The 26,822-nt window shown below is 37.2% G+C and overlaps 1 protein-coding gene and 1 long non-coding RNA gene across 2 annotated transcripts in view; one reads left to right on the top strand and one right to left on the bottom strand.

Annotated features, from left to right (window-relative positions):
• The window catches only part of vopp1b (VOPP1 WW domain binding protein b), a 92,184-nt gene that overhangs the window by 33,442 nt on the left and 31,920 nt on the right, over nt 1-26,822 (top strand). Inside the window, exon 3 of the mRNA XM_066723369.1 lies at nt 22,527-22,604. Coding sequence (XP_066579466.1) covers nt 22,527-22,604 — 78 coding nt within the window. The remainder of the gene's footprint in view (nt 1-22,526; nt 22,605-26,822) is intronic.
• LOC136712731 (uncharacterized) lies at nt 4,643-5,957 on the bottom strand. Its single transcript, XR_010804879.1, has 2 exons — nt 5,783-5,957; nt 4,643-5,672 (listed from the first exon to the last, which is right to left on the bottom strand). It is a non-coding gene; the product is annotated as an uncharacterized LOC136712731 (long non-coding RNA).

Genomic DNA, 26,822 nt, shown 5'->3' with positions numbered 1-26,822 from the left:
CCTTGAATGAGCTCCTGTTTCTGTTTCGCCACCTTTGTTATTCAAATATGGGAGCTAACCAATCACATGAATCACTCATCCTCACCCTGGCCTTTTTTTCTTGCTTCTTGCCTCTATTTTCTCATTTGAATGCAGATGCATCTTAACTGCATCTGATTGTGAGGAAGATTATGAGGCTGATTTAAAGGCAAGCAGTGATCAGGAAAATGAATGCTGAAAGCCCTAATCATAACATGGTGCTTTAGCTGGGTAATTAGATCAAGTAACAGAGAATAACAGTGCGTCAATTTAACAGCTACTGCCATTCTTCCCTTCATATGTTTTTAGTGCTTCAGATTTAGTCTATATGTGTGTATGGTGTCCTAGTTATATAGAAAACCAAACGCTTCACTCACCAGTGGCCTTCTTGTGAAGTATGAAGTAATACTGTGGCTATAATAAATCTCATATTACCTTCAAATCAAGCCTCATATCACCCGTTTTTACTGTAATTTTTTTTTGACAATCTCTCATGTGGTTTTTGTCTCACCTCCAATTTTGACTTAGAGCTGAAATAATCAAAAACTGTTTTGAGCAGTCTTTATGATTTAGTGGCTGTTGCAGCCATTCTAGTGTCAACACATGGAGTCGTATGAGTTCATGTTTGTAGACATTAGACTACTTGCTTATTGACCTTACGTTTGTTAAGATCAGACAATGGGTGCCAGATACAAAAGTCCTATAATAGAATACATTCCTAGTCAATGAAGAGAGATCAATAAAAAAAAAGCACTCATTTGAAAAAGTAGTCATTTTTTCAGTTTGCTCGCATTTATCAGCATGTGTTAGATAGAAATGATGTTCAGTGAGAATTGAATTTGACCAACACTGAACCCAGTGGGTAGCCATTTTCAAAATGTAGATCTGCTCATAGGTTGCGTAGGAACGCATGAGATTGAAGCCTATAGTGCATGCATTTGAATGCCCCATTAGCTGTTCATAATGTCTGACCTGGGTTTGGACCGTAGACACTACACTGTGTGGGAAGTTTTCAGGTGCAGCTTTGATTCTGACAGCAGGGCCTTCAGAAGCAGATTAAGTACAGATTAAGTACAGCTAAATGTGCTGTGTCTGTTTTGATGAACATTAGATACAAATGGGGGCAGGAGTAGGAAGCCAGGACAATTTTGGAACAGAGCTCGGATTCAGTCAGGCATGATTTACAATTAAAAAGACCACCTTCTTCCAACCCCCGAGAGAGCATCTCCTGATGCTTTTTGCAGCACATTCAGTTGCTGTGCTGAGGTGAAAGTATTTAGATTAAGCAAAGCAAGCCGGAAACATGAAAAGCTGAGCACGGTGAAATGCATGCAGAAGAATTTACACAAGGATTGATTTCCCTAATGTCTGGCCATCATGGCTAGCATATGGTTGACAGATTTTGTGGTTTCTGCTGTGCAGGATATTTCTCTTGGTTTATAATTATGAACGGAGTTTATTAAATTTTGGGAGACGGACAACCTCAATCTTGCCCTTAGCTTCCATCTACCCAGGCATAAGTATCAGGTTAAGGACTACTTCTCCCCTGCATTCATCACTTCATCACTGGCCTTATGTGCAAATTTAAGTCATATCCTTATCACATATGCTGGCGTTGTTACTTTGCACAGAAAGCAAACACGTTGTTCAAACACAGCAGTTAGTGCTTATTAATATTCATTCAATAGCATCCCATTCTCTCGGTCAATTTGAGACTCAATTGTAAAATGAAATCTGTTACCTGCATATATTCCATCATTACTTGGATTCCTCCTTCATTCAGAACGGGTCATACTGCCAGAGATGCTAGATACATAGACGTGAGACACCATAATACTTTAAATGTACCAGAAGCTAAATTATATTGTGTAAATACTAAAGATAATGCTTCTCATGTGATCCTGCTATTGAAAAATCAAAATGAACATGGTTCAAGTTCACTTCTAGAGGATCTCAAGAAATTAATCTATTTAAAAAAAAAATGTGATCCAATAATTCTGTGCCACAATAAAGGGCTGAATCTGTGTCCGGTTAATGTATTTTTGCCTGAACCTGCTGAGATGAAAAATAGATGAAGTTCAGCAAAAGCCTTTTCTGCTTCTTACAATTATTAAAATCCAATTTCTTCTACATCTAGGGTCGCCACCTGTTCTGTTTTGCTTGGATCACTCTTAAGCCTTCCCTTGACATTAAATGTCCTGGTTTTTGTCAGTTCCCTAATCCTACAGGTCCTGTATCCCTCAAAGCAATGCATTTATTTGTCATTCTTTTCTCTTCTGTTATTGTGAGCTATTCTGCAATTGATGATATAGCTCTCACTAAAAGCTCTGTGTTTTTGAGTGTGCCATCCACATTTAAATTGTGGTTTAAAAAAATAGTGCTACATTCACTGCTAGTGCAGTTATTTGTCAGGTTTGTCATTTGCGTTTTGTTCATTTGTTTGCTTAACTAAGAACTACTGTAAGATAATACTGTTTATTGTATCCACATATTCATTAGTACTATATTTAACATCCATAGCAAGTCGTAACAAATCTTTAATGTTTTTTTTACAGCTAAGGTTTTTGTTGCATTTCCCTTTACAATATAATTGTTATATAGTTGGCAATACTTATGTTAAACAAACAGTTTTACTAGTTCATCCAATGAAATATAGTGGTTGTATTTTTTTTGTTGCACAATTAAACAATGTAATTTAATATTGGAACTTGAAATGGTCTTTTTCATAATAGCCCGTGTTGCACGCTGAATAAACTAAGCAGCAGTTGTTAATACAGTAGGGTAGTATTTCAAAGACATTGCATCATGAAGGATTTAAATGGCTAGCATTTAATTTTACAAGGACTGTCCTTGTGTAGCTGAAGTCTAGACACAAACAGTGGACCTGTTGCCTGTTTCTTAAGTTACAAGGACTACGCTTGTGTAGCTGTACCAAGGCCTCAAAAAGCAGACCTACATGCTTGGTTTTTCATGTTGTAAAGGACTGTGCTTATGTAGCTGTACTCAGATCCCAATTAATCCTAACAGCATTTCATGAATAACCATGGGCAATCTTAAGGGACCTGTATCTTAGGTATTTATCTGAACCCTGTTACCCATGGAAACTACAGCCATGTAGACTCAACTACACCACATTCAGACTTTAACGTTGCCTGTTACTGCACTTTGCATTAAGTACAGACAAAAGATTCTGAGGATTTATTCACTTAGCTACTCAATGCAATGGCTGGAGAATGGGATGCCAAAAAGAAGAGTAAGCGGTTTACTTTGTACAATCTTCATGGGAGGGAAAGGAACATAGTGATTTGTGGACATAGGGACATTTTGAGATTGGTATGATATGTTTGTTGTTTTGTACAAAATGGGTCTGGCGTGTTATTGTACATCACAGTTGGCAACCTTACCTACATCACACAACGATATCTCATTGCTCTGGTCTCAGTGGAGGTTAGGTAATTAAAACAAACAAACAGGTTGTTTATTGAAAGAGATCAAAGCCTATTCTATTGTAACGCGCTGCCTTTTTCGCCTTCATTGAATGTATCGGCTATATTAGTATCCCCATGTACAACTGACGAAACAGCAGATAGTCTAAATACACTGCAGCTTGTATATGTATGATATTTTGCAGTACCACTCTTGAGTGGGGAATGTTTTGGGGGAATTCTCATTGATAAAACTCACCCAAAGCTTTATTTTGTTGCCAATGTAGGAAGAGTGGACAGGATAGTATTTCTTCCTTTCATGGCCCTGTATAAATTGCTGCAGCTCTGACTGCCAACAATAATTAATCATTTAGTGTGTTAAAGGTACATTTATTCCAAGCCACTTTTTAAGAGTCTGGCTGAACAATTGACATTTTTCATTAATATTGAAATATCTTGATAGTCTGGCACAATGTGTGATTATTAGTCATAGAAATGGCAGTTTATCAAAGAAGTCTGCATGCTTAACAGACATTTAGTGACATTTTAACTGCATGGGGCTGTTCGACTGGCTGTGCTTCAAATGTTATACAAAATAGTTTATGAATTACTGTTCTGATATTGTATACAAGTATTTTCAGTATGAAACCCCAGAATTGCAGTAATTTACATTTTTTCAAAGCACTTTAATTTTCAAAGTATTTTAATATGCTAAATAATGCTCCATCCTTTATTACAAAAATAAAATTACTATGCTAACTGCGAGTATTTTAAGAAATGTCAGATGTGAACAGTTTTCCTGTAAAGGTCTACATAGAAGAGAATACTAACTCCAGAACTCTCATTATTTCTTTGTTATAACCACTTTGGTTCATTAATTAAAGTAAAAGCTGCTGGAGGGAGTGCTCATAATAACCATCAAAACAGCAGGAGGTCCTATTACATTTTAACAACCAAACCAAGCTGTGGACCAAAGCATAAGTATTGTCCTTAATCAAATGAGCCTTAAAATAAAATGTATAATTACCATATTCATCCTAATAGAATCCTATTTTAGAAAACAATTTACCACAATATCCAATTTTGTTTTAATTGTTCTTTGTGATTTTCTATTTTTTGGGTGCATGACCCAAGGTTATAGTTACTCATGTAATGTGAACAGATTTAAGTAATGAATAAACACAACGTATTTGCTAAAATAAGTTTTACGTTAAGTTGTATTAAGAACATTACATAAACAGGAATCACCGACTGTCACCCACTGTATCAAGACTATCCATGTATGAACCACATACATCAGTACATTAAATGGACTAGGAAAAAAAAGGCACTCTGACTAACACTAATGTATTTAAAATAAAATAGCACCTCTTCACCGATTTCTGCTTCCCAGACAAACATGATATCCTTGTACGCAAGAAATGAACTAAAAATGTGGTTGCCATTGATAGATTATCCAGCATAACAAGGTCAAGGATGTTTAGTTTTTTCATGATCGGTAAAACTTGGAAGGTTTCTGACAACATTGTCCGACATATTGTCATAACATTCAAACAACGATTTTTGGAAATTCATACTTAATACCTGCATGCAAAAGTTCTCGTTTTCGCTCATTGCGCATCTATTAGGACGAAGACAATATATACAGGCAACAGCAACAGCCCCCCCAACTGAACACATATAGTCGTACGGTAGGGAACGGATGTAGCAGTCCACCACTAGCCAGTCAATCATGCCGGTGGTCCCAACAGTCTCTGGTTGCAGCCACTTGAGGGTGAGACGCGTACGCTTCAACATTTGGTGTTGAGGGGTTTCTGCTGTCGTAAAGGTCCAATTATGATACCGTTGTGCCCGGACCGCGGTGGGTTTCTCCCAACCGGCGGAGGATATCGGCTTTTAGGGTTGGATACGATGTTGCTTTTAAGTCGTCCAGGCCTTGCTAAGCCTGTTGAGCGACTCGTTTGAACATCACAGGATCCCTCTCGATGTCATCCTGTTCAGTCATTTAAGTGAGAACGGTTATGCTGGGAGGGACTGCCTATGTCAATTTATAATCAAGAGTGCAGAGCTCTTGTCTAAGTGCCGTAGTGCTTTGTTGCTGTGCCGCCAACATCTCGCTGTCCATGACTGTCTGGGTGATGTTGGGTTCAACCAGCTGCTGCCCAGCCCGCATTCACCAAGTTGTGACTGTGTGTCCACATGTCCACTGCCGGGGCTGTCAGCTGGGGCCTTAGGAAATGCAAAGGCAGGTTACAGTGCAAAGAAGGTGATTGATTCTGTACATAGTACTATACTGAATGATCCAAATCGTATTCAAGTTCATAAACAGTTCCTCTTACCATTGTGTTTCTTGTTCACTCGTCTCTCACTCTCTCTCTCTCTCAGTCACGATGCACTGCGCTCCTCTCCCAGGCTCTCCACCACAGGAAGCATTACCAAGTGAGAGGCCAGTAATCGAGCAGCAGCCTGTCAGCTAATGCATCTGGTACAGCCTTATTCTAAACAGCTGCTTGGTTAATAAATAACACACAGCAGTTCTGGAGTACAGGTATTGCTTAATAAATAATAGAAAGAAAATGTTACATTTCCATATTCTAAGCTTTGATTTTCTAAGACCAAACAGCATAGTTTTCTCATGTCTGTATATATATCATTATTTATTTCTTTATTTTTCAGCGGCTTCTATTGACCTTCAACACACTGATTGTATAAAGTCCTTATGTATCCCTCCTTGTTAGGGGATATTTTATGTAAACTGGATAATGAGTCACAACATACAGAATCACTTGTGTATGAGCAGAAGTTCAATACTGGTAAAATACAAGCGTATCCATTGCAAACTCAATCCATTGTCTTATGTTTGTTTATGTATACTAATGGCAGATGTTGTTTCTAGATAATCTCCATATTTAATGAGGTTTTATTGATTTTAAATCTATTCCATCTCCCAGAGTGATCGTTCCAATGAGAAACAATGCTGCTTTGTTTTTTTTCTGAATAATACATTGAATATGGCTCTCCTTATCATATGAACTGCACTGCTTCTTTCGAATGATTACTACTTTTGTTAAGGAAAATAAACAGCAAATGTCTTTTTCTCTCTAAATGACAGGGTGATGCCTTCTAATCTACCCACATCACATATTTATTGAGACTGCCCCTGTACAACTTAGAGCCAAAAACATGAGGCTTGGTCTATAATTGAAAGGAGCAGATGCTAACCATCTCATTACTAAGCTCATAATTGTTCCTTGGCTTTGGTGAGTCATGTAGGGTTGATTTGCAATGCAGAACTTAATAAACATTTGGATTTTCTTTGTGCCGAACATCCACAAGCTGAATATTGGAAAATGATTTCCTTTTTTACCGTTGTGTGGTAAAGGCTGATGTGTTTTGTCCTGGTAAATTAGGAAAATGAAGACACCATCTTTATTAGTGTTGTTTTGGGGTTTTGCTTATTTATGGGTTCATTTGTTTATACAAATAATATAAGACGGAACAAGTAGTTATGTGTTGATTTTTAATGTTTCGAAATGTGGTATTAGAAAGTGACACTAGGACGAATTTCAATTAACACGACCCATTCAAAGAAATCAAAACCAGCAAGCCTTTATCAATGAGGGAATAAATGTGGGTTATACCATTTTCTGTACTATTGAAATGTTTCTACCTCTTTCTTTCTGTCTTTCTGTTTTCCTAACTTTTCCTTTATTTTGATGAGCAGTAGTCACCAGAAGCATTGTTCCATTGCTTAACCTGGCAAGCAGCTCATATTCTTGACAATTTGACATGCTCCTGGATGCTTCCAAAAAAAGAAAAGGTGCATTTGAGGAGGCCCTTAAGCCTGCTACCAACAAAACGAGTAACATAAGGTCAAGGAAAAGTCTTCTGTGCTTGAAAAAGTTTCTATTAAAAAAATATCCATTACCTTGTGAAAGTTAACTCACATTTACGCTTTATAAATACTTTTAGCGACTAAGTCCACTATACTAGCGCTTCTGAAATCTGGTTCTTGATTACCTATGTGTAGGTTAAATGTCAACTGACAATACTTAAGAGCTTTACTTCAGTTCATTGGTGCATTTAGAAATGTAGAGCTCAGAAGATACAGGGGTGCAGCAGGATTTTCAGCTAGACGCACACTGGTATCACACAGAAATTGTTAGTTTTGAAATACATGATTAAATAATGAAAATGCCCCAATGCTTCTTCATGCGTATGAATACATCTATTTGCACTCTTTCCAGGGAACAAGCATTTCCTAAGAGGTTTTGATACATTTACAGAAATATTTCAAGAGAACAGTATGAGGGTAATACTGTGACAGTCTTTCAGTCTCCGCATACTGAATGCATAATGAGGACAGAACATGTCTGTAGAAGTAAGTGCCATAAATTTAAATGTCAAGAACGCAGTTAACGTAAAGACTGGTGACAGTTTTTTCTTTAGAAATCCACAGTGTATGAAATAATCAGCGTATGGCTATGAATATAATTATGGATATGTAAATTAACATATTCTGAGAAATTGCTGGCATGCCCTGTAATCATGCTGGTTAAGGCAACCTATTAACATAGCCTGTTCTGCAAAACTCACAGTTTCGGTTTGGGATTCTGAACCGTAACAGAAGTCAAACGGTCTGCTAGTAATTTCAGGTACTTAACTGCACTCTGTGTCAGTTCTGTCTTTTATCTTTGTTTATGGATTTATTGTATTGTGTGTCTCTCTGTTAGCTTCTTTTAGAGCTTATATTGCTATCTGAAGGCAGCACTGTCCAAACATGACGCTTTACTTTTTGCATAGACGAGTAATGCGTAAAACAATCACAAATCCCATATACTCAACTGCTTTGAAGACCAGTTGAACTTTCATGGGAGATGTTTAAAGCTGGTTTATTAAATATCTCCTACATTCATTAGCTCTTCAGCATTGTTTTGGTTTGTCATTTTAATATTGCTGCACCAACTGAAAAGTATTTATGTATCCACAACTGCAAGTATGTAGAAATATGACTGGCCTCAATTTAGGATTAAACAGTAGTAATAGGATAATTTTTTGAAATTATTTCTGCGGCACAGATTCTGATAGAATAATAGAACAAATGTAATATTAGATCATGTTTGTAAATGCTTAAAACATCAAACAAGTGAACATTTAACATCGATGAAAGGAATTATAATATTATATATAGCGAATGTGAAAGTAACTATAATTTTATTAAATAAATAGCTATACACTAACTACAAATTAACCTCACAGTTTGCTCAGTTATTAATGGATTCATCATATTAAAGTAATCCACAACTGTCTTTAAGGCAACATATAAACGTATGTATGTGTGGGTGTAATATATATTATTTTACTTTGCTGCAGTGTCTTTATCAGCGAGCAGGATGAGGTTGATGTATAAGGCAAAGACCGGAGTGCTGATCTGTTCATTACAATACAGGTGGGCTCAGGCTGAAGCTTGGAGGCCCAATCCAGGACCAGATACTTTTTATTAAAAGTTTTAGTACAACCAAACCCAGGAAGTGGTCAGGGAGACGTTTGTGTGCTGCTTGAGTTACTGTCATGCTGTAAGAGCGAGGATCCAGCGCTGTAAGCAGGAACATGGATGTAAATGGAGTCGAACGGCTGTAAGTCGAAGGCTGCCAGTATGGCAGGTGTCTTAAGTCTAATTGAATAATGTTCAGGTGTAATTTGATTTACTCAGGTCCTGCTGTTCTATATAGATAGCAAACTTATCTCCCCCAGTGAGAATTACTTTTTAATGTTCTACTCATCTTAATGTAAACTTCCATTGCGCTGCCTTATTACAAGTCTTATGAGATTGATTGTGTTTTTCACGCGTTTCTGCTTACACAATCGTAGTCCTCAAAGGGCTTCACATCACTACAGGCTGCATCCCTACATAAGTTATACCTGTCAGTTTTATGCTGTGATTAATAATTCATGCACAGCCTTTCAAGTATAATTAAATAATCTCTTTAACACCTACTCAGATTAATCAATTGTGCATGATGAAAGTTGAAATTATAAGTGTTTGATTCCTTGGTAATATGCATTGAAATTATTGTGAAATTTGAGCCCCAATCAGATGTTACAGTAGTCTTTCCTGATTGATTGGTTTAGGCCTTTTGTATTTGAACATAGCACTCAACAGAGGGTTAGGCCCACGGCTCTCATTGACCTTTACTGTATGAAGCTGTGAATGGATATTTCAGACCCTGTGATATACAGCTCTGGAAAAAATCCAGTCCAGACCACTCCAAGTTCAGAAATCAATGTTAAGTGGTCTTTTAATTTTTTCCAGAGCTGTAAAATACACACACACACACACACACACACACACACACACACACACACACACACTTGCAAAGATGCATAACGCTTACTTCAAAACACAGACAAATGCATGTCATTACTCTACAGCAGCTAGCATTGCACAAATGCACAGCGATATTAGCATTGTGTTCAAACCAAGGAATCACTGAGGCTTCAATAACATTTCAGCACACGTTTAGTTTTTCATGCATAGGAAGGAGCTCTGTATGGGCCACAATGTGAGAATAGACTGACTTGTGATTTAGTTTGCTAGTCTTGTTAGCTTTCACATATTTTCCACAAAATGGAAGCTGCCCAGCCTTTTGCAGTGCATAGGGCAGGCCCTCCCTCACTGCACTCCCCAGTAGTTTGAAGTGACACTGGCTCCTATTTATGTCACCTACTGCGGCCTTCATTAGATCTCAGTGTGGGGTGTCATTTTCCCAGAATCCTTTACAACCTATTGGACCTGAGAAGCGCAGTTGGGTTCTGATTTCCTTTGCCCCTCACATTCACATGAGGAATCCTAGGTGCTCAAGATGTCATACTGTCTCTTTCATCTCATTAATAGACCCTGGAAAAATACATTACTAAATGTACAGAATCCTTTGTGCCACAGTATGCAAGTTACAGGGACCGTGATTGGCTCCCTGACATTAGAGCACAACAATGACCACCTGGGGGATCCCCATCAAAGATCCATAATGTGTGTGCGTGTGTGCGTGTGTGCATGTGCGTCTGTGTGACAGTGTCTGTGTGTGTCTGTGTGCACACACACACACACACATTTTATCCTCTGGCCTAGGGAACTTAATGAGGAGAATTATAAAATCAAAATTAATGATTGTGTTGCCCTCTGCATGAGTCAAAAGTCCATAATGCATGTGGTTCTGGTTGACAGGACTTCATTTGTGTTATCTCTCATTGCGGATGAGCAGGTTCTGGTGGATGGCAGGTTTTCGTATTTGGGATTTGCGTATGAAACACTCAAATCACTTCAGAATTTCACTAACTGCCTCCAGGGCAAGGTTCCATATGAGGGGCCACATTTTATCTGGAAAAGAAGGCAGAAAGAGAAATCTATGCCAATGTTCACTTAGTCAAGACTTACAACTGTCTGTTTACTTAAATGGACACAAACCAAGCCTAAACACTCGCATGAATTTTTAAACATAATGTGTGAAAAACATAATGAAGAAATGTGAAACTGGATTAGAAGTGATTGTCTTTGTAATTGCAATGTTTTATAAAGAAGAAGGCAAAAATGCACTGAAGTTGTGAAAATGTGAACACAAATAGGTATAATTCCAGAAAAATTATCAACACAGTTTTGGTATTTTCTCTCAGGCTTTATAAGGTGTATGTTATTAAAAACAGATAACAAATCTGACTCGCTGTGTGGGGGGCGAATGGTTGCTAACTCTTAACAGAATTCATTCATTTGCTTGCAGCCTTCCTGACTCACAGCTCAATTTTTCATGGGGAGATTGTGATGCTTGTCAAGTTCATTCTTGTCCAGAAGCATTATTGATTTGCAGCTGAACTCATTCACTTTCTGCTTCATATCAATGCATCATTGATTCCAAATGATCTCTGTTGCGCTACAGATTAAACCCTTTTAAGATGCTCCTATGCTTTCTGTGTGTGCTTGTGCCCAGAGTTTCATCTAGTCATCACCTTCATGCAATTCAGGGAAGGGTGATATTAAGAGATCTTATTTGGTTTAAAGGTACATTTTTCAAACTAAAGTGGGTTTACCTTGAAAGGTCATGACAGTTTTCTCATGATGTTTTTAGTTTTTTTTTCCTTCCTCATAAAATACATTTCTATGGAATTTGGATTTATGAGGAGAAATAGACCATACTTGTATATATATATAAAAAAAACTAAATTCATATGTTATCAATTTAGGAAAGAGCCATCTTAATATTGTGAGTGGAACTTGTGATGCAGCTTATGTACACAAATGTGTTTTTCTCCAAATGGACCCTCATCAATGTGTGTCACTCCTCACATAGGTGATTTTATGGGGAGCACTACAATTGGTCCCCATCAATTCGCCCTTTGACAATTGTCATGGACCCCGAATGTATTTGTCATGGTAATCACCATCAATTTGAAATTCAGTCATTAAAATAAGTGTTAAGTGTTTGCATCAAAATATGTTGAAAACAAATTTACAACATGAGTTTGTCATTTGCTAACACAATGAATACTGAAAAATATGCTCATATTGTGTTTACAGTTAGCATACAATTTAATTAACACCTCAAACATGTAATTTATTGCAAGCCAAAAGTGTTTTTTTAAATTGAGAGGTAACTGTTGACATAATTATTTCAATTTGTTGTGAGGCTAATTTCCATTCTCTTTCAAAATATATCAGCGTTGATTTCAACTACTATTAAAAACATGAAGAAACTTGCTTCTGAAATATGAATAAAGCAAAATATTGTAAGACCTTTGGCAAATAAACAATATATCTACGCAACCTTTTCACAGCATCTCTGAGTTGCACTGTGCTTTCTTACCTTTAATCTTTGCAACTTCAGGGAGACTCCAGCCAATATTGTCTTTTGTCTCTCCAATTGAATTTTCATACATAGTGATCCAGGAATAATTAACACATAATGAAAACATCCATCACACTGAGACGGTAGATGATAGATTCATTACATTAAGTAAACACAATTCAGTGGAATTATGCTTTGAAAGCCAAAATGAAATCAAACCTGCTGGTTCCATCAGCTGAGCAGTTTCTCAATTGAAAAGTTTGCCAATAGCCACAGAACATCTGCTTTGCATCTGCTCTATTTAAAATCTACTTTCTCTCTTTTTTTCAAAAAACATTACATCTCAGTTTAAGTTCATTCATATCTAAAAAAATCTGCAGAGTTCAACACAACCAGGTATTTTGAACCGTTAGATAAATCTTCTCACAGATGGTTCCCAATGCCGCGAGGCCAATGCTAAAGTCTGTTTCCCACTTATATCGTACTAGATTTCCAGTAGAATGACATTTATTCACATTGTTCACAAGACTCAGAGAAGTTGCCAATTATTTCTTTATACACTACAGAAAAAAGGCACAGAACAGCCTTGTCCTTCTTCTATTCAAGTAACAACACAAACACCCCAGTAACGGTAATTACCTTTTTTGTTGAAAATAAAAACTTGAGTTGTTTTAGAATTACGTAATGGCACGCTAACTGACTAATTACTCTAACAAATGCATTGCCCTGCATCAGCTGACCGCAGTTTAAAGAGCGTTCTTGTAACAGAAAGGATTTAACAACTGTGTGATTTGACATCAGATCTCTTCGACTGGGAAATGGGAATTCATTAACAATGCTAATTACAGCTTTAAAGCTGGGTAATTACATCAGAAATAAACACTGATAGTTAGGAAGCCTAGTTATGAAAGTTAATTTTAACCTGGTTTACAATTGTAATAAATTAACTGTTACCAATAAGACCTCTCTCGGATTCTAAGCTCAAGATAAGTGTATGGCTATTCGAATGTAAGGCTCCCAGCAGTCCCTTCTTTAACTGTTACCCGATCACCTCAATCTAAACACAGTCTCAAATGCAACCCTATAACCACCTCTTGCTCTTAAAGTGAATTCCAACTGAGATTGATTAGAAAGAAAACCTGAACTGACTGTAACCATAATTACAAGTCTCATGATGGTGAAAATGCAGTGTTGATGCAACTTACTCTCAGCACCTACTGTTGTGAAGGCTGAGCTGTTTCTCTTAATCATAATAACAAAAAGTTCTCCCCGCTGAAGACAAACTGACAGATATCGGTTGCACAGCTTTGGGGTGAGTTTCTGAGGATGACGGCTACATGGTCCTATAGTCAAATATTGAGTCTTCTGAAGATCCTGATTTACAGAAAGAGGTTTTATTCATAATCATTGCATTTACATAAACAGTTCAATAATTATAACTAGAAAATATATTATTTTATTTGGTTTACAACAGCCTGAGTTGGTCCTGAGAATTTAAAAATGGTGTCTTATGTACAAAACCTGCAGAATCACAAAGTTGCCAACAACTTATAGCTCATATTGTCTCACTACTTGATGGCACACTTTTTCTTTTATGCTTTAGTTCGTTACACACATTCCCTATTTCTATGTGCATAGCATTAATTCATCACTTACTATTGCCTAACTACGAGTTTGTCCTTGTAGCTCCTTCGTAGTAAACCAACTTGCTTCATTAACGGACTTTCACCTGGTACAATAATTAACAATCCTCTCATTCTTTCGAAAACCCATAACCTTTTGGATAGCTTTGTAACTTATTGCCAGTTTTACAATCTTACAGACTTCTTCAGAGGTTATGGTTAAATTAAGTCTCTGACCATAATCAAGAATATATACTTGATTAAGTCCTTCATTTTAATAGTCATACGTCATTTACATTCTAAGAGCTTGAAGGAACTCATTAGAGCTGGCATACTACTCATACGGTTTGCACTCATTTGACCCTCATTTGGACTAAGAGTATTCTAATTCACTTACTCACTTCTCCCTCCCCGCCTCCTCTCCTGGCTCTTGTCAGCATAGGTGGTACGGTAGGGAGCCAAAACAAGACTGGACAATCTTTTTGAATGAGGATTGCTGAGCTGTCCTGTTAAATTTATAACCCGGAAGATCACTGCCACAAGCCCTATATTACCCAGTCTCTACAAACATAGATTGTATCTCAACCAGGGTTGGGAGATGTGCGATACTGGTTTAGCCAGAAAGTGCTCTTTAGCAGAGATATTTGAGAACAGGCATTTAAGAGTAAATATAGTAAATATACACTTGTCCATTTATGATCTTTACCAGCCCAGGTCTATCTGCCCACCACTGAAATAAATATCCGGAAATATAATTAATAGAAATGAACCATAAAATTAATTTAGATTTGGTTTAACTTTTGTTAGGGCGAAAAGCTCGAGAGACAGAGGTTTGTAGGAAAAATCGCCCACAGAGCAAGACAGGGAGGGGAGACCACTGTCACATAAAAGTTCACATAACAATACACATGCACATATTAATCAGCTCTTTCTTACAATATGCAGATTTTATGTTTTGTCTCCTGAAAAGTCAAAATTCAGATTAATTCAGGAACATACACAGAAGGTGACCAGCACAGACCTCTATAATCATGTGATTCCACAGTGATCTGAAATACCTGGACTGGACGGTGTCATTATATACTCTCCAGTTTTTTAAAATGTAATTATTCACTGTGAACAACATGCCACCCCAAAAATGACATTTGAAAACAGCTGGGCAGTGAAAACTAAATAAACAACCAGCCACAACACTATTTCGAACGGTGGTTCCCAATCATGGTCCTGGGGACCCCCTGCCCTGCTGGTTTTTGTTCCAACTGATCTCTCAATTACTTCATTACTAGTAGAGTACCGAATTGAACTCTAATTGAACTAATAATTTGCTTAATCTGAAATCTTAACATGAAATCTAAAACGGTTTAAAATAATTTAAGTATGAAACTGTAGCTGGAAATTGAAATCTCCAATGTTTTATAAGACACACAATTTTAAAAGTCAAATGAAGCTCAATTGGGGGTTCAGTTAAGTAATTGAGAGCTTAGTTGGAACAAAAAATAGCAGGGCAGAGGGTCCCCAGGACCAGGATTGAGAACCAGTGATTTAGAGCCTTGTAGCATACCTTGTGCTTTAAACATTTTCACTTAAACGATATGTCACCTTCCTTGCAGAAATCTCTCATGGAAATGTTCTCTGTAGGCTGAAAAATTTGAACAACAATTGAATACGTGGCTAATTTGCATATCAAGCTCCACCTTCCCCCTTCATTTCCATGTGGTCAGGTGTTGAGCTGATCTTGTCGCGTAAAATAAGTCGAGGCCAAGGAAACACAACCAGGTACTGGAACTTTCTCCATCTGACTCCAACAGGAGAAGGCTGGCATAGAATTAAATCTTGTGGAGGCAGAGAAGCAAAAACGGTCAAAAGAGGCTAATAGGCTTAACTGCGACTCCAGTGTTTATCACAGTCGGCAAAAAAAAGGATTTACACTCTGTTAGGTTTATGATTTTTTTGCTGTCCGTGGACTGCTGAACTAAGCTGATCTGAGTGCTACCTTATGTATTACTGTACCCTTTTAAAGATTAATTGCTTTCATTTGCCTTATTTCTATTCATGTCTTCAATTAGATTGAATTGGAGGAATAAGTCAATTAATTTCTTTGCTACAGGTGTTTCATCTCATCTTACCTAACCTCAATGTTATTTACTGTAATGCGTTTGTTTGTGATTTTGTCATCCTTCTAATTTTGTATATATATAGTACACTGTTATTGGTTGAAAATCCAAGAAAGTTGCTTTGGATAAAGGCATAGGTTAAATCAATCCCATTAGGAAAACAACCGTTTATTACATATAAAGTGTGAAAATGGAGGGGCAAGCTAATCGTACTGAGTGAGGATTTTAAATTTGCACCTCTAATAGGATTGTCCTGTAAGAGCATTGCAAACCTAATTCACAGTCATTCCCTACTACCGCGGTAAAACAGTGACAGGTTCTCTCTTGCCATTAGAAAATCTTGTTTGAACATAGACTTCCTGACTCAGAAGCAAATCTTCAATAACTTAGATACTCTTTGATCTTTGCATATCTGAAAATCTAAATTCTTCTTCTTGGGTAAAAGGGAGAGTTTCCCTAAATTTGTCGTCTTTGCATTTCTTAAAGCGATCTAAAGGGCAAAGGGGTGAATTTTAACTGCAGTTCAAGATACAGAGCAGCAGCCCTGTCAGTTGTGTTAGTTCCACCTGTGAGAAAAGTGACATGTTTGGAGGCATAATGAATACAAAATATTGTGTCATGCATGGCAAGAAGCCGTAGCAACCAACTATGTATCAGAATGTCACAAGGAGACCCTTCTAACACCAGCGCTTTCAGAAGTCAAAAGTTGCAGGTCTCGCACCCCCCTTTTCAAGGACAGGTAAAGGTTCCACAGTGTTTGTAGCTCCGTATGAAAATATTATTCATGCACATTTTCAATAAACTGAAGATCAGTGAGTGGTCCTGCATAGAAATAGCCATCCCACCTTTAAAAGGACTTGTGTGTCACATTTATTTGGTCATTCTGCCTTCTTACCATGGTTTTCAACATTTTAGACTCGTGTATTGCTTTCAGTGTGCAGTTTAATGTACTTTACTGTGGTATATTCACCACAGTAATGAGCTGTATATGTTAATGAGTGCAAGGCTAATATAATACATCTGTGGGAGTACGCAGTGAAGGAGAAGTACATGAATACAGAAGAAAACAGAAGTGCATATTGACCACGGTTAAGCTTTCATTAGAGACGTTTTAATATCCAGTGTAATACTTGACACTGACCTTTTTCACATGAATGTGCCATTGAACGCTATTGATAAATTAATCATGCAATTCCATGTGATATTTATTTGAACCTCTACAGACCTAAGTGCAGAATAATTAAAGCAACAAAACAAAAACAAAAAAACGTACTTCCGAACCAACAGCTGTTTTTCTTGAGGAATCAGTTTATATTTGTGAGTCACTTTTTTTTGTCTTGTTTGTTTATTTGTGCATTGACAATTCAGTCAAATGTGTGTTCCTTCAAAATTCAGTCAATGTTTTAGGCTAACAGGTTGTGTGCTGTTTGCTTATGTAAGTTTCATCTACAGTGTAAACAGAATCCATAAAATGTACACTAACTTACTGGCAGCTAGTTTCCACTAAGTTATTGTACTTATTGTAACACAGGAGTACATACTGTATAGTATACTGTAGAGTACAATGTTTTCTGTAATTATTTTGGTACACTGCTGTAAAATGTGGGAAGAGTGAAAGAATGATTTGTGCTGTATAAATACACTGGCCAGTTTGGGGTGTTTATTTAATTATAGGCACATATCTGATTCCTTCTCTCCTTGGCAGCACCGCATATTGCTTTTTTCCCGCTTTTCGTAGCCCATTTTACTAAGAGAACATTTTGTGTTGGCAGCGCATGGGCTGGCCCGGATTCTAACCTACAAGCTTCCACATTAGAAATTAGTGTCAATCCCACTGAGCCATTTTACCAACTCATGGCACCAGGAAAGATATTAACATGCATTTCGTGAATTTGTGAATTTTACTAAAATACAGCAAGCACAGTAATTATTTCAGTACAATATGAAAATTCCCATATACAGTGAGGGAAAAAAGTATTTGATCCCCTGCTGATTTTGTACGTTTTCCCACTGACAAAGAAATGATCAGTCTATAATTTTAATGGTAGGTGTATTTTAACAGTGAGAGACAGAATAACAAAAAAAAATCCAGAAAAACGCATTTCAAAAAAGTTATAAATTGATTTGCATGTTAATGAGGGAAATAAGTATTTGATCCCCTATCAATCAGCAAGATTTCTGGCTCCCAGGTGTCTTTTATACAGGTAACGAGCTGAGATTAGGAGCACTCTCTTAAAGGCAGTGCTCCTAATCTCAGCTCGTTACCTGTATAAAAGACACCTGTCCACAGAAGCAATCAATCAATCAGATTCCAAACTCTCCACCATGGCCAAGACCAAAGAGCTGTCCAAGGATGTCAGGGACAAGATTGTAGACCTACACAAGGCTGGAATGGGCTACAAGACCATCACCAAGCAGCTTGGTGAGAAGGTGACAACAGTTGGTGCGATTATTCGCAAATGGAAGAAACACAAAATAACTGTCAGTCTCCCTCGGTCTGGGGCTCCATGCAAGATCTCACCCCGTGGAGTTTCAATGATCATGAGAACGGTGAGGAATCAGCCCAGAACTACACGGGAGGATCTTGTTAATGATCTCAAGGCAGCTGGGACCATAGTCACCAAGAAAACAATTGGTAACACACTACGCCGTGAAGGATTGAAATCCTGCAGCGCCCGCAAGGTCCCCCTGCTCAAGAAAGCACATGTACAGGCCCATCTGAAGTTTGCCAATGAACATCTGAATGATTCAAGTGTTGTGGTTAGATGAGACCAAAATCGAGCTCTTTGGCATCAACTCAACTCGCCGTGTTTGGAGGAGGAGGAATGACCCCAAGAACACCATCCCCACCGTCAAACATGGAGGTGGAAACATTATGCTTTGGGGGTGTTTTTCTGCTATGGGGACAGGACAACTGCACCGCATCAAAGGGACGATGGACGGGGCCATGTACCGTCAAATCTTGGGTGAGAACCTCCTTCCCTCAGCCAGGGCATTGAAAATAGGTCGTGGATGGGTATTCCAGCATGACAATGACCCAAAACACACAGCCAAGGCAACAAAGGAGTGGCTCAAGAAGAAGCACATTAAGGTCCTGGAGTGGCCTAGCCAGTCTCCAGACCTTAATCCCATAGAAAATCTGTGGAGGGAGCTGAAGGTTCGAGTTGCCAAACATCAGCCTCGAAACCATAATGACTTGGAGAGGATCTGCAAAGAGGAGTGGGACAAAATCCCTCCTGAGATGTGTGCAAACCTGGTGGCCAACTACAAGAAACGTCTGACCTCTGTGATTGCCAACAAGGGTTTTGCCACCAAGTACTAAGTCGAAGGGGTCAAATACTTATTTCCCTCATTAACATGCAAATCAATGTATAACTTTTTTGAAATGCATTTTTCTGGATTTTTTTGTTGTTATTCTGTCTCTCACTGTTAAAATACACCTACCATTAAAATTATAGACTGATCATTTCTTTGTCAGTGGGCAAACATACAAAATCAGCAGGGGATCAAATACTTTTTTCCCTCACTGTATGTGGTAAACAACTGGATTTCCATTAAAACAACTACAAATACTGAATTCTTGCTTCCTTACTAGACAATCCAGGTAATTTACAGAAACATACCTGTATTCGTTTTATTAGAGACTTTACAGCAAATTTACAAAGTGTAGAAATCTGGGCAATTTGTGGTAGTCTAGCGGTATGTAACTGTAAAGAATACAGTAATACTCACATGAGAGTTGTAGAGTTGCTGCCCTGATTGTCCCTAGATTTATGTCCTTTTTTCCCCTGGGACAGTTGGGATCTCAAGGGTGCCTGCCAGCATTTATCTTTGCCCCCAAAACTTTATTGGGCAAGGGCCCTATTTCATTATGTGTGCTCCAGTCTGAACACATTGGAGCAGATCAGTTTTGATACATTCAGTGTTGTTGTGCTTTTGTTAATCTAGAACTGAGAAAACATGACAAATCTCCACACAAAAAATAAAGCTCTTCTGGAGAAGAACAAATTATATATATATTAAAAAAAAAACCTGTACAATTTTCAGCAAGACATTAACACCCAGAAAACAGTCTGGACTGATAAAAGCTTCCTCAGTCTGTGCCACAAATGAAATAATACATTACAGGCCGCAACAACTAATTTGCATTACATTATAAAAAATATATTAATGTGCCCGCAGTGCAAAAATGATAAGCATATACTAAGATAGTACCTACATTCAATATTTGACTGACCCATTTCTGCAGTAGCGAAGTGCAGCTGGAATTGCTAACAATTAGAATGTAACCTGTGGTTTAATCTTTGGCCTTTTCTGAAGACAATACTATACAATAAAAATACACCTATGCCTCGTCTAAACCTGTTAATTGCATTTTGAACGTGTCATGTGAATACCTTATACCTTAGCAAGAGGTTTGAAAGAAATGGGCAATTATTTCTCCTGGCTATTTATATTGTCAGTATTATCTATCTCAGGTGTATTCTTTGAAAAAGCTTTTGAAAGCATATTGAAAATTAAGATTCTCACAATACCATAGGCCTTTGCCATAACTGCATTGTTCTTCTTTTCTCTCTTTTGATAGTGGGGTAGGCTACCCTACACAGAGTGAGCATGCCCTAAATATGATACAGTGTAGACTGAATTGTCTGTAAGTAATGAGTAGTAATTAGTACTTGTATTAGGTGTATGAGCATTAGTGTATTTGGTGTATATAGTGTATATGTAGTAATAGTGAAATATAATGGCTATAATAATATAATATGTGTAAGTCTTGCTGACAAAAGTGTTTACCTTATAATTGAAAGGAGAGGATGAGGAGGGAGTTTTTAATAACAAAAATTAAAAAATCAAGAAGGAATGACAAGCACTACCCCAGGATGAGTCATGGGTGAAATGTATGGTGCTTAATTACTTATTTAAACAGATTTCGGTGTTAAGCTAGTTTTTCAAAACAATGCTCCCATCTTGAAATTGTTTGTTTTTCTCCACTCTAAAATCAACAACCTTAGCTGTGTTGAAAATGTAACTAAACCCTTTTGTATATCTCTTCTCAAACGTTGCTGTAGTTCCAGTTGTGGCAGCTTTACACATAGTCTTGGTGCGTAAATTTGGGAGGCAGTTTTGACAGGTTAAACAGATGATGTAAGAAAACTACTGATCATAATCAGTCCCTTTTGAGACTTACTCCACATAGGTCCCCATAGCAATTGACAATTGAAATGATACACAGAGAGACAGACAGACACAGACAGTCGCAGTGAACTGTGCATGAAGACTCACAGATATGAAAGTGACTGAAATGGCAGTGTTTGTAACAGCTGTCTGAAGTGATGCACCATCCATTAGGTCTAGAGGATGAGAGTAAAATATTTAATTTACATAAGTTAGGACTTTATGCTATTTGTTTTCTGTAGGAATAACTTGAGTCGCTTCATATATCCTCCATGAAAGTTTTTGAGATTGGTTTTAATGCAAAGAGAAATAGTAGAGGAGATCATTGTCTTGTATTTCTGTTGAGTTGACCATGGGTAAGTATGCTATGAATTCATTCCACTAGTGCCTTGAAAATGGCTATAGATCCACACTTTGATGCTGTATCCTTCGACCCAATCAAATTCTGTTTTAGCTTCTAGCACTTTGGCTGCTGTTGAAGGTTGAATTGGCAGATCAGATTAATAAATCCCACTTGGTCAGGCCTGGCACATTGTGTAAGATCCTAATGAATGCTTGTTGTTACTTATTCCCCAGGGTCATTCTGTCATTGTTGGGTAACTTGACTGGCTTGAAGCTAAAGCATTTTACTGCATCCTTACTAGTTGTATGTGATAGAGCAATCAGTACATTGATGGTGGCTGTTATATCAACACATGTTTTAAGGGATTCAAAACCTACTGTTGTTCATTTTTTAACTTGTTTGGCGTTTAATCTAATTGTTTTATGACATGGACATTATGATAAGCCTCTTTTCTTGTCTTTTAATGTCTTTCATGTCTGTAGTTTTGTTTTCCCTAGGTCTCCGAACAGCTTCTTCTGTTTTTTTCTCCCATGGCTTTAGTTTTCAGATTTTCTTAGAAGTGTTAAGATTCATCTTGTGGAGCCTGGCTATGCTGAGATTAGCACATTACATATCCCTCAAATGCTAATCTTTTCCTCAGACTGTTCCTCTATCATTACAGTTACAGTATCCTGTATTTTTTGTGTCGTAGAGTGATTGAATATGAGACCCCTTATTTATGCAATAGAAGTTTCCAAAACATTTAGTTGTTTCTCCACTATATGCTTCAAAAACAATTAATGTGATGTTTCTTTTATATATAATAAGTGCTTGGTTAATGATTGAGACAGTCATGGGTAAATGTTTACCAGCTGCTCCACTCCATAGATGTTCCAGTTTGAAATTAAGTGTGTGGATCCTTTAATATTTGTTTAGGGATTATGTTCACTGATACATTCGCTTTCCCATTATCGTGAATAAACCCTAATGGGAATTTCCCATGTTTGTTTCAGATGCCGCTCCTATGAAGACTGCTGTGGGACACGCTGCTGTGTAAGAGCGCTCTCCATCCAGAGACTATGGTACTTCTGGTGAGTGCTGGCATCTTCTCTGCCACCTCCAAACCCCTGTTCAGCACACAGTTCTACTCAAGTGTCTCCTGATTGTATCTGGATTGGCTGGTCGTACCTCGCTATGCACGGCACTCATGTCAACAGATCTTGTTTGCCAAGGTGAATGGGTGGGCAAGCGCAACCTCAAGTGTCCTCCACTTTCTCAAAATGATGGAAGCACCACTTCTCCAGCATCCTTAGCACTTGATCATTGCTGTTTAATTAATCTGCCCCCTTTAAAGAGGAACTCAAGCAGGCCCTTAAATGATTGCTGTAGATGTACTCTACAGTATTACTAGGAGCTATTAAGTAAAGGATCTGTGATTTTTCAGTTCAATACTATCATTTTGGTAACTTCAACCACCTGAAAGTGGTGCTCTCTCTTGTGTTTCTGGATGTGTTGGTTCATGTGTTGTTGGATAGTAGAAACGACTATAATAGCAAGAGCACAGGACTGGTGCCCCCTGCGGCAGATTGGGCAGCTCATGTACAACAGCAACAATGTTTACTTTCTGTTACATGTCTGCTGTAATCGAAACACTGTGTGCTTTTATCATATGTATGGTAGCAGTGCAGCTGAAGTTTTCCAATTTGTTGTACTGTTGCCTGGGGCTTTATACATATTAAGTGAATCACAAAGGTGTAATGAGGATGAATATGAACCGTGCTGATATTAAATATGTAACCTTTTATATGGTTTTCTTTACTTTAGAATTACTAAATTGAGAATGTAAAATGGCAGCACACCTTGTCTAAAGATTTTTTTTTCTTATATTTGCACAGCTAGTGCTTTATCGCCAATGTGGTTTTAATTAATTTTATTCAGATTGTTCAGCAAAAGACTCCTTTTTGTTCCCCACTATCTTCTTATTTATACACTGAAACGTCATCCAGGTCGTAGCACCTATTCCAAACCAATTTTGATCTCTAATGCTGGGGTTTTGTGGCTGCTCCTGAAAACAGCGTACAGACCTCTTCACTCCGCTGCTTTGCTGTATCAATCGTGTATTCAAATCACCTTGTCACTCTGGATTACGGCAAGGCATGTGAGTTTATTGACTTCTCGCATCTCACTTTATAGGAATTTATAGCTGAACAAGGTTTTTTTAGGGCTTATTTATTACCCAGGTGTAATATCACTTATTGAATAAAATATGCAGTAGACTGTGATTCATTTATGTTTTTAATTTATAGTCTTTAAAGCTATTCCCTGAATATTAACCATTCACTTGCGCAGATATCCTTTTAAATCAGACAGTATCAACATTTGACTGATCCACCAATCATCGATTTACTATTCAAGTACAATGTTTTTTCCTTTGCAATGGGTGGATAGGTGGACATTTTGATTTGGTTCAGGCCTTAATCAGATTTTTGTAGTAGGTGTTAATCCATATGAATGAGATTATAAAATACAAATGGCCAAATTATCAAATGTGGCTTATATTGTAATCTTCTCCAAAGAAAATGCAATTTATTTTGAAGAAGAAAAAAAATGGTACTACCTGTACTCTGAGGAGATGTCATAAATACATGGCTTTCCACTTTACATTGTGAGAAGTGCACAGGGATAATTTACATAATCAGCTCAGATATGTTCCTCGGTTCTTCAGTTGTGTGGGATCAAACAATATCAAATAAAATGTGGCCGCATGCTTGATGCATATGAGCTTGGATCTCACTTTCATTGCATGCAATAACACCTTGTCAACACCTGCCTCATGTGCATATCTCTCAATTAGCATACATACTTTTATTATGTATGCTAATTGAGAGATTAATTAATTCGGTGATATTTTCTAAGTAAAATTAAATGTGCCCATCGGCTAGATGGCTAACAGAAAAACCTGACCAGTTGTCAGGATGGTCCAATTAAATCAATATTTAGCTTAATCAGAGCAACATGCATCAAATTTAGGGGCTTTGCCAGTCTCTATTAGCCCAAACACATTCAAATTACAGCATTCCCACTGCTATAGTCAAAGCGGAAATGATCACGGTTTCATAAGCACTAAATCTAGACCTTCCTGTGTCACACAGACCAAATTAATGACTCTTCTGGGAAAAATGGGCTGCATGAGAAAGCTGGAAATGTGCAAAATGAAAAAAGATGAGAAGTCAGTGCAGTGTTTTAAATCTGATTAATTAAATGTTCTGAGCGTCCCCTGTTCTGGAGCTCAATTGTGAAATAGCCTGCTATATGTATCTGCATTAGGCCTGACTTTGACAAAATGTAATCAATATTAAGTAGACTCTGAGTAGATGGAGTACAGTCCTTCCTTCCTGTCAACTCAGCACTTTTTCTTACATTCTTGCTTACTAGTCCTATTCTTTATTTTTTGAGAAATGAGAAAAGATTAGTCATTTACAGCGAAGCTAGTATTCTAAATTCCAACTATCCCTTATTATAATCACTTCACCCATAGTCCTTTTCCTGTATGGAGAAACACTATGAAATTTAACATTGTGTTTTTAAGCATGTGTTGCCAAAGATTTGCCTCTTCTCTGGCTTTTCTGGTTTTGTGCAATTAGCTAATTGTGCATAACTGTCAGAGCCTTTGTTTGCTCCCTTGTTCTACAGACATTTTGTTCTTCTTATTATGACATTTTATTTAATTACAGTGAAGATGCTTCTTTGTATGTTTCAAGATGGGATGGGTGACACTAAATGAAACATGATATTGGAAGATATCTCTACATTGTGAGCAAATCAAATTTATACCAAGAAAATAGGAAATTAGTGAACCAGAGATACTAGACAGCCCCTCCCAATGGCCCCCTTATTCTATACATAATTTGCAAATAACTAATATCAGTTTGATTTAAGACAGACTGAGTAAATTGATATTAAATATATATATCATCTTACTGATGATTGATGATTATCATCAACAACAATAACATAATAACAATAATAATGTTGTGATATGCAAGATGATAAAACAGCAAAAACTGGAAAATATGATCAATTAACATTAAGTAACATAATGTTTGTTTCTGATTTGGTTACTGTTACACATTTATAATATTCATTTTACTTCATTGCAAAAGTATTTTTAAAATGAAGTGAAAATAGATTGCATGGGATGTTTGGGATCCTATTTCGGCTCATAATCTGATTGCCACCGATTTCACTGTTCATTTACCCTCCGAATGGATGTGCAGTTCTACTTGCCGACTGCACTCAGGATCGTAAAATGGCCATTATAAATAATGAGTCACTAATGTGGCTAGCAACAGACAGGGAATAGTTTAACAAAGGCAGACAGCAGTCTTGACTACAGCCACCTCTTTATGCTCCAATTATATGAAACCACTGAATAAATAAGCCAATTATATTTTAGTGTTAATTCAGCATCAGTCTGTGTAGTTTCTTCTGTTCTGCTTATCAGCACAGAATCTCCAAGGTGGAGTAATTAAGGTCTGGTAAACTCCTGGCTTTCTCCACCGTGCAATATTTTAGTATGCATAACTCGAGATCCGAAGGACATTTTCAAGATGGCACAATTAGGAAATGGTCTAATGAAACGTGAAAATAAAAACACTTCTGTATGTGATGTAATAGTATTCAGCTATTTCATTAATTAGCATAGGTGTATTCAAGCTGTATTGTTATTTTTCTAATTAAAAATGAAATGTATATCTATATTTGTAGTATATTCTAAAGTCCAAAACCGTAAATATTAGTGGTTACTCTTTTGTATCTGTGCTGCATTATTAGATTGTGTGTTTGTATTGTGTCTCTTTATTATATTGATAATCGTCTGTATAACAACAATTAATTTTGACAATGACATTTTCTTGCAAGTGTGTATGCTTTATTAAATGCTAGTTAGGAACAAATCCATTTTAAAGGTTTGATAGTTTGAAATCAATTCCTTATTCATGCTTAATACATGCCTTAAAGGGGTGATTTAAATAGTGCTACAGAAAATGATACCAACTTTAAAAATGGTCTAAGTCATTCCTTTTATGGTGTACATTTCCATAACTGTATAATACATTTGGATCATTTCTGCCTTTCTACAGATTAAAGCTTGTACTTAAGTTCTTAGGCAATATTTTTAGACCCTGACAGTGCACACTGGCATTATACAAAAGAAGAAAGAAAGAAAGAAAGAAAGAAAGAAAGAAAGAAAGAAAGAAAGAAAGAAAGAAAGAAAGAAAGAAAGAGAAAGTCTCCTGCCTACATAGGTT

Source organism: Amia ocellicauda, chromosome 2 (genome assembly GCF_036373705.1).
Source record: "Amia ocellicauda isolate fAmiCal2 chromosome 2, fAmiCal2.hap1, whole genome shotgun sequence".
Lineage (NCBI taxonomy): Eukaryota > Metazoa > Chordata > Actinopteri > Amiiformes > Amiidae > Amia > Amia ocellicauda.
Note: the sequence above shows the minus strand (reverse complement) of the source record. Positions and strands in the feature narration are given on the sequence as shown.